The 13,795-nt window shown below is 40.0% G+C and overlaps 1 protein-coding gene across 2 annotated transcripts in view; it reads left to right on the forward strand.

Annotated features, from left to right (window-relative positions):
• Positions 1-440: 440 nt before the first annotated feature.
• The window catches only part of SNCA (synuclein alpha), a 70,778-nt gene continuing 57,423 nt past the window's right edge, over positions 441-13,795 (forward strand). The window contains exons 1-3 of one of the 2 annotated variants that reach the window (XM_032187381.1): positions 441-628; positions 2,353-2,498; positions 9,021-9,062. In XM_032187381.1, coding sequence (XP_032043272.1) covers positions 2,378-2,498; positions 9,021-9,062 — 163 coding nt within the window. In that variant the 5' untranslated portion in view covers positions 441-628; positions 2,353-2,377. Of the gene's footprint in view, positions 629-1,369; positions 1,469-2,352; positions 2,499-9,020; positions 9,063-13,795 lie in introns of those variants that run through there. The other variant, XM_032187382.1, reaches the window with a different exon arrangement.

Genomic DNA, 13,795 nt, shown 5'->3' on the forward strand with positions numbered 1-13,795 from the left:
CAGCATCATTTAACTCGAGACGTTTAGGCGTGATGATTTGGAAGGGAAAGAAAAAGTAACTAAGAGATTGAAGAAAATTTCCCGAGCCGTCGGTGAAGCGAAACATGGCTGTGCTGCTGAAATCGCCATCAACAGCTCGCGGAGCTCCTGCTTTTGGAAAGAGCGGGGGGAGAGGGCGAGATGCCTGCTCTCCCCCTTTTGCTCCCGTGCCCCCCGCGGTCTGCGGAGCCCGGACGGGGGCTCCCACTTCATCGCGCCCCCCGGCAACCCTCGTTCAGCCGGGGCTGGAGGCAGGGGGAAGGTGGGGGGGATCCTCCCTACCTTCCTCCGCTCCTCCTTCCCGCTCCCTGCCTGCCTCCCCGCGGCGCATCCTCCCTCTTCTCCTCTCCTCGCCCTGCCTCTCCCTCACACTCGCTCCCAGCTGCGCTGCCGTCGGGGCGGCGCCAGGAGACCCAGCCCGCGCTCCCCCGCCCCGGGGATGTGCTGAGAAGGGGCCCTCTCCGCGCATCGCTCTTCTCCTCCTCCTCCTCATCATCATCCTCCTCCTTCACCACCTCCTCCTCCTCCTTTTCCCCCCGCCCACAGCCTCCTCGCAGCGGCCCGGAGCCGGCGGCGGTGGAGCCCGGCGGTAAGCGGCGGGGAGGGCGCCCTGGGGCAGGGCAGGGCAGGGCTGGGTCGGGTTGGGTTGGGTCGGGGAGGGAGCGAGCGGAGCCTTTCCTTCGCCCCTACATCGCTCTTCCCTCTCGGTAGTGCCTGGAGCTGGGCTTTTTTGGCTCGGCAGCCATAGGTGTGCGTGGGTACGAGGTGTGCGCGCATACATATAGGTGTGTGTACGTGGGTATGCATATATACATTTAACCTTGAACACGAATCCTTGAATCCCCTGTACATTTATCCTTTGGCCACGGGGGAGGGAGGGACGCCGGGCGCTGTGGCCACCTTGTGCCGACGGCGGGTCAGCCGGAGCCTCTGGGTGCCCATCTGGTCACGTCGCCCTGCATCCCCCTCGGTAGGCAGCTATATATTTATACACATATATATGGTCGCGACGCCCTGCCTTCTCCCCCCTTCCTTCCACAGGTGCCCGTTATTTGATTTACATAGGGATATATAGTTATGTATAGATATCTTCTCTCCTTGCTGCCCCCAGGTGTCCCCGCACCTGGCCGCGGCGCTGCCCCGGGGATCGTCCCGGGGATCCCTCAGTGTCGGCGGAGCTGGGAGCTGCCTGCCCCCAAACGTGTGTGCACAAGGCGCCCCGCAGCCCCAGGGGGACAGGTACCGTGGGCAGTGTGCCTGGAGCACGAATCCTGCCCTTCTTCAAATGCTCGTCACAAGTTAGTAGAAAGCTGCGGCAGCGCAGATGCCTTCCTAGACATCCATTCCTCCTACTTGGCCTCCGGCAGAGGAAAGGAAATAGCAGGCACCACATCTTTCTGTGTCGGTGGAAGAAGAGAAAGGATTATTGGTAATAGATTCGTTGAAGGAACCCTGACTTCTTGGTTTTAATTACTATTAATTAGCTAGTAGTTTAAATGCAGTCCTGGCTTGTATACCTGCTGCAGAACTCCCTTGCTAGCTTTAGTGCAGCACTGTTAAAATTGTGTATTTCTGCTTCTGCTTTTTAGTAAAATCTTTCTCAGTCCTGATACAAGTGGAGAATCCATTTGGGAAAACTCAGTTTCTAGAAGAGTGATATGGACAGTGCACAATCTAATGGGCTACTGGAAAAGCAGCATTTTGTATTTGCTCCAGTCCTTTTGGGTTATGGCAGAAGGTTCTTTTAACAATAGCAAATTAACATTTGTCATTTAGAAGGGGTGTTTTTAAAGTTGCTAGTGTTTAAGTTGGTCTCTGGATGAGATGGAGTATCATCAAATCACAGGACTAAATCTTGCAGTCTGTACATGCACAGAACTGTCCTTTGGATGAAATGGTGGTAGGCAAGGGAAGGACTTATATCAATGAATCCATCATCCAACCAGCACTATGTTATCAGCAACCCCGCGGTAGGTTTCTGTGGAAACTCCTAAGCCTTTCTTGGACCATTCTTGCAGTGCTGTTTGACTTGCTATATATGGCAGCATGTGAGAAAACATAAAGGCGATTTGTGTAACTGTATTCCTTAGTTTTCTATTTATTTAACTGTTTATTTGAAATACTGAATGCAACATGGTGTGTGTATTGTTAAACTTTAATAGAGATGTAGATCAAAGCTACATAGTATATGGATATAAATAATATTCTAAATTAATGGATATGTTAATCAGTTTGAATGAAGTCTTTTCTGAGGAAAAAAAAAAAAAAAAGGAAGCTGAACAACTGTTATTCAGAGTGTTCTCTCTTTTCTAGTGTTGTGTGAAGAAATTCTTCAGCCATGGATGTGTTCATGAAAGGACTTAACAAGGCGAAGGAGGGAGTTGTAGCGGCAGCAGAAAAAACCAAGCAGGGTGTAGCAGAAGCAGCAGGAAAGACGAAAGAAGGTGTCCTCTATGTGGGTAGGTGGACAGTAGAGTTCATGCTTCTGGTTGGTGTACCCTGACCTTCATGTTCATCTGAAAGAAAGATCTGGATTCTCATCAGACCTATTCTTCTGTTAAAAAAAAAAAAAAAAAGTGTAACCACTCATAGGAGAGCAATGCAAACAAGATGAGAGTTGAGCCTTTCTGAGCTCCAAGTCTTTTAAACATTTGCTTGTTAGTTCTTATGTGACTTGATGGTTCATATGTCGCTGCGTTTTTCTGGCCATGCATGACTGTACTGTGGAGCCATATTTGTAGCAGCATCCAGGACAAGATTGTGCTGTAGAAGGGGTCTTACAATACAGGTGACTAGCTGACACTGTATCCAATACATTTGCTAGGTTAAGGCTGAAGAGATAAAAAACAGTGTAAAAAACACTCCTGTAGAAATCATAGGTTTTAAGCGGGGTTTTGAGAGAAGAAACTTGGGAGGTTAATTCAGGAGCTGAGCCTAAGACATGCCCATGGCTTTTCCTGGAATAAAATGAAGATAAGTGGAAAGGTGTACACTCCATAGAAAGGAGCCTATTCTCTTCTTTCACAAATCATACATACAGATCCTCAGTGGTAATGTTTTGTGTACCAAAGTATCAGCTCCTTGTCTTCTGAAGTTAAATTTTTAAATTAATGTTCTGTACTTAATATTGCATATCCATACCAGTTATTTTCCATGGCTGCTCCAAGAAGTACCTTTACAGTCAGTGAGGTAGAGCAGGTAGCCCCCCAAGGCAGCAATGGGGAAGATGAGAAACAGTTGTTAATTGACTTATCTAGGCCACACAAAAATTTTGTACAGAGCCAGGGATAAGATAATCTTCAAATCCCAGACTGGTATGTTGACTGCATGATCATCATCTTCACTTAGCAAGTATCAGGTTTTAGAAGACTCTCTTGTAAATGCCACCATGAAAAATTCACAGGAAAAGAATCTTCTGAACCATATGAATAAATGATCATTTAAAAAAAATGATGGAACCTCTTTCTCTGTTCGTCAAATTAATTTGTATTGTAGCAGAATGGAAAATATACTGTTTTCTGTAGGTCCTTTATGCTCTCATGGTTTTATAGCAGGTCAGTTCTGTAATGGATGCTATTTGAGCCTAGGGAGATGAACACAGATATCAAAGAGAGATTGAATGGAGTTGAAAACTGGAGACATTTCTTTTAAATGGGAGCACTGGGGTTTCTTCAATTCCTATGTATTTCCAGGATTCCCTCTGCCCTTGCAGGCTAATGTCAGTCTGTAAAAAATTATTTCTGCTCCAGATAGTTTGGACTACTTATTTGGAATATACTTTTCTCCTGCTGAGCTGTAGCAAAGCTTCGTGCTCTTGCCAACAGAGATGGAAGTCATTTTGAAAACTAGTTGTAAGATGAGTCTATTTTAAAATGAGCGTCTGCTCATTTTCAGTATCAAAATAGCTGTTCTTTCACTGCACATTGTGCTTGATAGTGGAGTTAGTTTTCAGGGTATGGCTTTCTTTTTTTTTTTTTTTATTTAATTTTCTTGTCATTCCTGAACATGCTTTTAGACTCATTGATTTCTTTGTATTAAAAACCTGCATTGTGTACTGAAATAATCTTTGTGCCTGACATGTTCTTCTGATCATAATAACATTTGAACTTAGTTCTCCTCCCAAAGGCAACAGGTTTCCTATTTTTATGAGGTTGAACTTTGGAGGGCAGGTTTGCTATTTATTCCAAAAACAATAAGACAACAGAGCCCTAAGCCATAATAGAGGTCTGTGCATGTGACTGCAGTAATGGTGAAGGACCCTTCCTGAAGCAGATGGCTGCTTTTCAGGAGGAAAGAGCTATATGCATAGTTTCAGTCATGCAGGCAAAAGAGCCTTTCTTTCATCACATCAGAAGCTCTTCCCCAGATTTCTGGCAGGTAATCTGTCTGGGTGTGTGCCTGGGTCTAGCAAGCCAGCTTCCATAGAGGAATTTTCAAGACAATCAGCAATAGAGTATGGACCACAGTGATAAGCCTGCTGGGTTATTGCTTCCTCAGGTTTTCCAGCTGTAAACGGCAAAGCCAGAAATAAAACTAGGCGAGCAAACATCAGAGCAGAAATCATTGAAGTGTTGTAGTGGTGTTAGGAGACTTCTGTGAGGGCTTGGGTCTGGCAGAGGCCAGTTGAAAGTAGGTCACATCCCTATGCTCCCTGCCAAAGCAGCATTTTCAGGCTGCCCTGAACACCCTTCAATTTCTGAACTGGGTATATCTCTTTCTGCTTCCCTAGCACACAGCAGGGGCAACTCATCTCTTGAAAAGCATTAGCAAAGGCTGATGTGATAATCTCTTGGTTCTGTAGGCTGATAATGGTTGCAGCCTGAAAGATGGTGAAAACCCTTTATAATCACAGGGAAGGAACAGGGTACTGCATTAGGGCTTCTAAAGGTTTCTCTCTCCTTGCCTTTGTAGGTGGATTTTCAGATACAAATTTCACAGCCAGATTGTGAAAGCTACTTGACATCTTGCAAAGAAGAGCCTGACAAAACTGGGCTAAGAGGGACCTGCTAATCATTTTCAGTTTTGACAGTCACATCCATGACATTCAGCCTTCCACTGTGATTAAAGAATTAATAAAATACAAAATTGCTGGCACCCCAAGGTGCGATGGCCTTTCATTTAAGAGAGGAATTTTATTAGTAGAATTTGAGGAATTTAAGAGTGTCATTTAAGTAAATAATGAAAACATCTGGACCTTTCTGTCTGGGTTATGGTTAGCTATATGGTTAAACTAAAAGGTTGAAACATACTTCTACATAATACAGGTCTATTAACAAAAGCTAGAATCAAATGTGGTCATTGGGGGGGGGAAGTTCCCTTTTGCAAAGGGGAAACTCACCGCTCTGAGGGTGTCTATTGGAGGATATACTTTGGATTCTTTCTCTTTTTCATGTAAAAGTCCGTTTTCTTCCCTCTTACCACGTTTGTCCTGCTTTTTAATAACCTAAAAAAAAAAAACTAATACAGTCAATACAGACAGTTCAATACAATCTATAGTGTGCTTATATGCTTTCGGTTAGCTTTTTCCTAATTTCCTCTGCTGATGTACTTGAGCACTGGCCAGCTGAAATGCAGTGGTTTTGTAGGGGCCAGTACAGCACCGGGACTTTTCTCTATGTCGAAGAAGCACCTTGTCATTAATTAGAAAGGAGGACAGCGACTCAGCAGTCTTGTGCTGGATCATGAATGCCATAAATTCAGAACTGGGTCTCCATGTATCTTTCAAAACTTGTTGGTGCGATGCGGTAAGGAAGAGTGGCAATGCCTACCCACGCTTATTTTGAAACCAGGAACTGTGAGTGAGGATAATGCTCTTGCATGCTATCAGTGATATACTGCTAAATAATTCATTTGAGCTCTGTGTTGGTACTGTGGAGCTACAGTTTGTACTCAGTTGACTGCTGAGTGCATGTTTAGTTCTCAGGAATGAAAGTTTCCAATCTGATCATTCTGGCTGTTATAAATCATAGCAGAATGGAGAAATAGCTTATCAGGTGAGGAATGGGTACCAGAAGAATTTATTATATCCTGTATTAACTGCCCTTAGAGTAGATAAGTACAGTCATGACCTGTTTGGCAAGACCATCCAAATTCCTCTGTTGCACTTTGTTTTCTTAAGATTTCTTATTTTCCTTTGGTAATAGCAGCTGGTAGAGTAGTAAATGGGACTCAAGGTCCATCTGGTGGAATAACGGGCTTCAGTACTTGTGAAAAAGTATTTTCCTTAGACAATGACTTTTTCTTCCCCTAATTTGGGTTTATGTCTCCCTGTCTTCATCTAGCTCTTACTAAGTGGCCTGAATCTCGGTAAAGGCTTGCTTGGAATATTCTGCTCATCTCTCAGAGGGCCCAGAAATGAGTGTACTGCCAAACTGCTGATAGATGCTTTCTTTTTTGGAATAATGATACTGATCATGATAAATAATGAAGTGAAGAGAGGCTGCTGTATTTTGGATAATTACATAAAGGCAAAAAATGGGGATTTGTTTCCCTCCAGCTCACACAACTGTGTATTATAGCAAGGAAAAGTAGCATTGCATGTACAGCTATTGCTCTTGATTCACCCAAGTAGTGCTGGTTGGTGTTAGGTCTTTTTTGTCTTTATATTACCCATATTCTGATTATTCCAGTCATAAAAGCATGGAATGATTTGGATTGGAAGGGACCTTAAAGACCATTTATTTCCAAGCCATCTGCCATGGGCAGTCTTTCTCTTATGCATGGTATAAAGAGAAAGATGGTCAATGTTTTGGAAATGGCAGAATGAAAGACAGTTTCTATGAGAAACTATGTGGATGACCAGCTTTTATTTTTTCCTAGCCAGAAGCCATCCTACCAAATTCAGCTGTTGCATTTATAGGCCAGTTCTGTCAAGTCCCAATATACTTACAGGTCCTGTTGTAGCTCTAACTGGAGAAACAGCTACTTCCACGTAAGTGTGCAGTAGTGGGACAAATAATGCTTAGCTCTAATGTATGCTGTGAGGTCTGGACCACTGCTTAGCTGGTTATTTACACATATATATATGTGTGTGTGTGTGTGTGTGTCCTATACAGGTCTGCAGGTTGTGTTTTCCCTAAAACAAAGCCTATCAATGGAAAGAGACGAGCATTTCTAGATTAGCTGTGGTTATAGCAGTTTTACATGAAATAGTAATCATTTGTGGATGTTCCTTGGAGATACGTGTATTGCAGAAGGCCCCAGGGAGTTCTGTCATGTCATCAATCTCTTACCCTCATCCATCCCAGCCCTAGGGAACTGCATACTTGCTATTCACAGGTTTGGATTTGCTAATGGCTTGGATTGCAGGCAATAACTTCAACAAGATGAATGAGATTTTGGTCAGATCTAACAAAGAAGTTAAAAGTACATCCTCAATGTCAAACTTTCCAACAGACATGTTGCAAGCCTAAAATGATTTTTAGTCTCTTTCTAGCAGTCAGTAGAGCTAGTCATCTGCTTGTATTCCAGTATGTGTTTGAAGTAATGTGCTTGTTCTGCTCCCATGGTGCTGCCAGATTGAGAATCAAAATTCTAAAACAAGTCCTTAGACACTAGCACCTTGTATTTAATAAAACTAATGTCTCGTTCAGTGGTAAATATTTTCAATGACAGAAAACAAGCTACTGCTTTTTAAAGAGAAAATCAAAATAAGGAGGAAGGAAGATTTCTCAACTGTTTATCCTCTTCATTAGCTAAAGAAGAGGAAGTCATTTTACTTGATGCAACAATTTTTTATTTTTTTATAATGGAATAATGCTCTTGCTCATAGATAACAGAGCCTTTTCAATGCTGTAACCAATCTGATAGAGCCATGGCTTAAGCTCTACAAGTTGGCACTAGCAGCAAATAAGACACATTGATGAATGAGCTTGTATGTTATTTCAGTGTTTAATTGTATTATATAGAATTGTGGAAAAAGTATTTTTTCTTCTAATACATTTCTGTTGGTTTATTATTATCTTCTAATATATTTCTGCTCATAGCAGGTTGTGTATGTTTATATTTATACATAGTGATAATGCTAAAATTTTATAGAGACTGGAAGTGTAAAGTCAGAACCACAAATTATGATATCTGAAATACTGAATGGCATACAAACTAAAAGTTGTATAACAAATAAGGTAACTTCTGATAGGTTTTTGTTTGTTTGTTTTAAAGTCATATTATCATGATACTTTCACATAGGCATTCCAGAATATGTTTTGGCTTCAGTGTGGCAGAATTACATTGCTCACACAAGTCTTACGTTATATCTGAGTACAGCACAAGTTCTAGATTTTGGTCTGTAGAGTCTTTATGTTGATTGTTTTGTCTGTGACAAGGAAACAAACTGAATTAGGCAGACCTTGGGTTTGACTCCAGTGGCATTTTCATGTTTGAGAACTGTCTACTACCTTATATGTCCCTTTCAGATTCCTTCTGTCTAAATCTGGCTATTCTACAAGCTCCCCTTGATTTTAACCACTGGGTCTTTCCACAGGCTCAGCAATGCTTGTTAACCCCTGCAAACCAAGATCTAAGTAAGAGTTATTACAAGAAGTAATAAGGATCTTCTGGGAACTTTGGCTCTAATCTTATAAAAATGCATACACGAGTCTCATTAGAATGTTAACAGTAAGATGACTTCTGTGCAGACTTGTCCATGTGAGTTTACAGAACGGCAGGCTTAATTAATGTGACTATTAAAAGAATGGCAATGAAGTCAATATATACAAGAAATAAACTGCAGCAGTGTTTCCAGTGTTACTCACTTCTATAGTCAATCTACATTCACACAGTTGCTCTTCATTGATAGTGTTGGCCTTTCCATTAGATTAAATATCTCTTGAATTAATTTCACTTGAATTAATTTTAATCGTTTTAGGAAATGCTGTCTGCAACTGTATGTAATCTATCTATTCACTTTGCTTTATTATCCATCTTACCTTTACCAGTACTTAAGAACAAGTATTTTCAACCTAATATTGTTCTCTGTTTAGGTTCCAGGACCAAGGAAGGAGTTGTTCATGGTGTCACAACAGGTAAGATAATTATCTCTCAATTTCAACTGCTTCCCTATTTCTGTTTAACCAACCATTTATCTGTTAAAAATTTAGGTATTTTTCTTTGACAGCACTCCAATATTTGAAGGATTGAAAAATGTCGTCAAACTGAGAGGCAGAAAGCAACTTTCATTTTCTCAAAAATACATAAAGTTTTACAGTTGAAAATGTAAATTTAATATAGCTGTTTATGTGTGAGGAGAGTTTTCTAAGCAATATTCTGAATTGAAGTCAAGTAATACCAGGATGAGCCAGGAGGCTAATGAAACCAGATTCCTTAACGGAAGGAAATAGCATGTGTTTGTAGAAGTAGAAAAATCAAGGGTCTTACTGTTCTTTGTTTATTGTCAAAGGTAAAATATTCAATGCCAGAAAGTTATGAACTAGTTGGCATAAAATAATGATTTTATTTTTTTTTCCTGTGAAGAAATTCTTGTAAAAACAGAAAGCCTGGTTTCTGACAGACTATGCCCAAGTCCGTCTCCTTGTGATCTGAGGAGGAACAGTGGTGTCTGGAGGTGGGAGTGGAGGAGTGCCACTAAAGGAGGAATGTGGAAGGCAAAGTGTGTAGGGACTTGGACATATGTTGGGAGGACTTTAATCTTTTGCTTTAGGACTTCATAGAAACAGTCAGACAGGAGTGATGCTCGTGGAACAGACAGGAACTACTGCGATACATGAAGGGATATTGTGGAAGGAACCTCCTTTATACAGTTAGGATTGTAAGAGCTGGGTAGAAAGGAAAAATCACTGGGAGTGTTTGCAGTTAAGGCAAACAGCAGTTGCAGTAGCTTGTCCATGCCTGTCTTTTTGAGTATCCACAGTGAAACAGTGATGCAAAATGGAGTTTTACCTCTGCAGTCATTAACAGCTCTGCAGTGTAATCACTGCTGTTATCTGTAGCCTGCATGATTATACCCAAGCTACCATTAAGCTGGCTGTCTCTAGTATAGCTAAGTATAACTATAGTATAGTATAACTATACTATGACTGTATCTGTGGCAGCAGAGAATTCCACTTGAACTTAATACCTGAATATCATTGGTATTCTTAGTGCTTCTTCATCCTTGATTGAGATCTACAAATAATGTGGTTTCAGGTAAATTCATGCTACAATGACAGTATGGACGTGCCCCATGACTCCTTCCATTCCTGAAAGATTCTTGTGACTCATTAATATGTCTCCTTGGAACTGGTTGGGTAGGAATTAAAGAGGGAAATAGCTTACAGGAAAGAAACACATTTCAGAATTCTGATAAACTAATTTGAATTTGTCACAGTTATGAAGGTTTCATTTTTTAAATTTTTTTTTTTATATATATATATATATATATTTTTTTTTAGAACTGCATAATTTCTCAGTAGCAACAACACTTTGAAACTTTGAAGTTAATGCTGGGCATATATGTTCACATTGGTATTTCTACACTGAAAAAGAGTAAATTTGCATTTCAAATTGATTTGCAAGGTTCATTTTAGATAAGAACTGAAACAACTAACCAATAATTTGGAGTGATAAGTGGGTGGCAAAATTAATGGATGCCTTATATCTATACAGAGTGCAGGGAAACCTGAGCTGACCGTAGTGCATAGAGTCAAATGTGAAATCTTCTGCTATAGATTATGGGACATCTAGAGATGTGAAGAAGATGCTTGGTCAAGAAATTGAAGGTGTTTTTGCATGAAGAAAATAGAAAACAAATGAGAGTGAGATTAGAAAAGGAATTCTTCTTTCTTTTGATTTGGGTACAACCAGTGTGTCATTCATCTGTGCTCACACAGGCCAATACCAAGGATAAACGACAGTAGTTGGACTTAACTTGGCAGTACAAAATATCACAATGCAAATAATCAGTTGAGAAATAAACCAGTAGTATTTTTAGTAACAAAACTGATCGGAACATCCCTCACAGGCCCTCAGAACTTAGCCACAGGCTAAACAGATCTATGCTCTTGTTGCAAGGTTTGAAATCTCATAGTGGTAAACCTCAATTAAGAGAAATACTCAGAGGGATCATTACTGTAACCAGTAGATGATTGCAGTAGAATGAGATTTGAGGCATATATATCCCATATTATCACAGATGTGGGAACAGCAGTGGATAGCACCAGCAAGCAAGTTAATAGAGGTGAAGTTAACTAAGCTAGGCTTTGTGTTAGAATAAAAGTCAAGGCCATTTGCATGTGTGTGAAACTTGCTGAAGAGGTGGGTTTCTCTACCAGGCTAGCTTACTGAGGGAGTTCTTTCCTTCCATCTCGATCTGCTATAATATGTGGAGCAAGACAGGAAATCTTAGGTAGGAGAACAAAGTTTTTGAAAAGATGTTAAATTTTGTTCTGCAAGATATAAAACAGACTACAAAGCAAAACATAAGGAGAACACATCTGTTCTGTACTGCAACTATGAATAGAATGTTCAACAATGTTACTGAGAATTTAAAGCAAAATTTGTTTTAGGCAAAAAGCTCCTCTTCCACTTCAGGAAAAGGGTGACTCAAAGTGAAACACCCAAAGCTTGAGAATAATGGTTATTGTGCCACAACTTCAATAATTCTGGCCCATTAAACTGGTTGAAAGGAGTTTAGCTGTTGAATGAAAATGGATAGAGGGCAGACAGAAATGTGGCAGTGAGGAGAAGGGACCTAATGCAAAATCTAAAGAGTAGTTTCTAAAAGGAAACAGTATGGGCTTGATACTAAAAGAATAGAGGAATTGCTCTATTTTTAGACATATTTTAAAATAAATAAATAAAACAAATCTATGAGTTGTTCTGGAAAGCAGAGAAGGTAAGTGAAAAGAGATTTGGGTTCACTGTAGTGATGCTCTGAGATATAATGTAAAGACACTGAGAAATGCTAGTGAAGTTGTCCTATAAATCTAATCCATTTAAATAAATGCTTTTAAAGTTGCTGTGTTAACTGTCTTTTAGGATACTAATAAAGACCTACTTGTCTTTTTTTCATAGGACTAGGAGTTTGCCAGTTCTGGTGATCTTATGATGCTCTAGGGTGTTGATATGTGAAACCTGAAGTGCAATAACACATTTTGTTACATGAAGAAAAATGATTCAAGAGGCTAGTGACAGTCAAAAGTGAACTAGAATCACAGATCCAAATAAATGTGTGTTGACAGTTATTCAATCAACCATTTCTTACTGTTTGAGCTCTACGGTTCTGCTAGTTTTGCTATTTTTGAATAGTTTATGGTGTAAAACCCTTGGCTGGTAAGGGTACTGACACACCTCAAAGTGCTGAACAACTAAATATGCTTTTCAGTTAGTGACTTTCCAAACCCAGGAATACTAGACTGAGGAGTTCCTTGTTTTAAAGTATGACCCGATTGTACCAGGTTTTAGTAGACACTAAAATGAGGACACCTGGCTGTGATTCACAGGAATACAGAGAGCATGCTATTTGTCAGGTTGCCTTTTCTCAGAACTTCTGTAGGGGAAGAAGTGTTGCTTTTTGGTCTTACAGGGTGTTAGCTTATGTATCTGACTTGCCTATCTAATTAACATGTCTACTGGCCTTTGGCTATAGTAATTCATCCATTTTCTTTGACTATGCGTAATTCATCCATCTTGCTCATCTCCCAGGGATAAACGGCTACAAACGTACAGTTTCAAAGATGGAATATTTACAGAGCATATCCTGATAGCCAAAGAAAAGCAGTGGTTTGTGGAAAGCTCAAGGTGAAAAAGCCCCCTAATTCAGTACTTCAAGCAGATGTCAGTTTCCTGAAGTGAAATGAGGGCATGGTCTCAACAGTTAGGAACCATAGTGAACCTTTTTCTTAATTCTTTTATCTGATCATTCTTGTGGTTTTTGTTTGTTTGTTTTCCTTAATATACTTCGTCATTGGTATTCCAGTTGCATTTGTTTTAACTTTACCAGGTGTCTTATAGTGAATGAATAAATTAAAGAACCCACAACATACTTATGGCTTCTTTGTAAATGAATTTTTCAAGTACCTAAGGCAATATGATCATCTAAAATTAATATTCAAAAGTGTATTTAGTGCAGTCAGAATAATGTTATTAATCCAGAGAAAGCATGTAGTTTTCATCTACTTCTAGTGCTCAAAGTAGAAAGCAGCAAGTTCTCATTTTGAAATGTTCTAGAAGTTTCATGTTAAAAGCTTGTATTACCCAGTTATCTATGACAAGTAGGGACAAAGAAACCTTAAAAGCCATTAATTTTTTTAGTATGCTATAGTCAGTATTAGAACTTCTATTTCAATGTTAGCCTTTGTACGCCATTCCAGATCACTTACTCCACAGATGGACACAAGTAGTCGGGCTATAGCAGAGTCAAGCTATACACAAGCTGATTTATTCTGTTTCTCAGCACTGTGATGCAAAGCAGACATCAACTTTACAAAGACTTAATGGCTTAAGATCATTAAACAACCTAGTATTCAGATTAATTTAATTAGTTGGTATTAACTCCCTGCATTCTGAACTGATTTGTTTGTGTGCATTAAATGCTTTTCCCTTGATACTACTTAGTGAAATCAATAAAACACATAAGACTGGAAACCTATTTTGTTTTTCCTTCTCTTGTTATTAGGGTTACAGAGTTGAAGGTTTACAAAGTTGGAGCTTATTTACAGAATTGCTCTGGTAATAGAACTTTGATGTTTTTGTATTCCTTGGAAATAGGAAAGTAGAGTTTCTCCTGCTAGTATTAGTGCTTTTGCAGATCTGTGCTATG

The sequence above is a fragment of the Aythya fuligula genome, chromosome 4, assembly GCF_009819795.1.
Source record: "Aythya fuligula isolate bAytFul2 chromosome 4, bAytFul2.pri, whole genome shotgun sequence".
Taxonomy (NCBI): Eukaryota; Metazoa; Chordata; class Aves; order Anseriformes; family Anatidae; genus Aythya; species Aythya fuligula.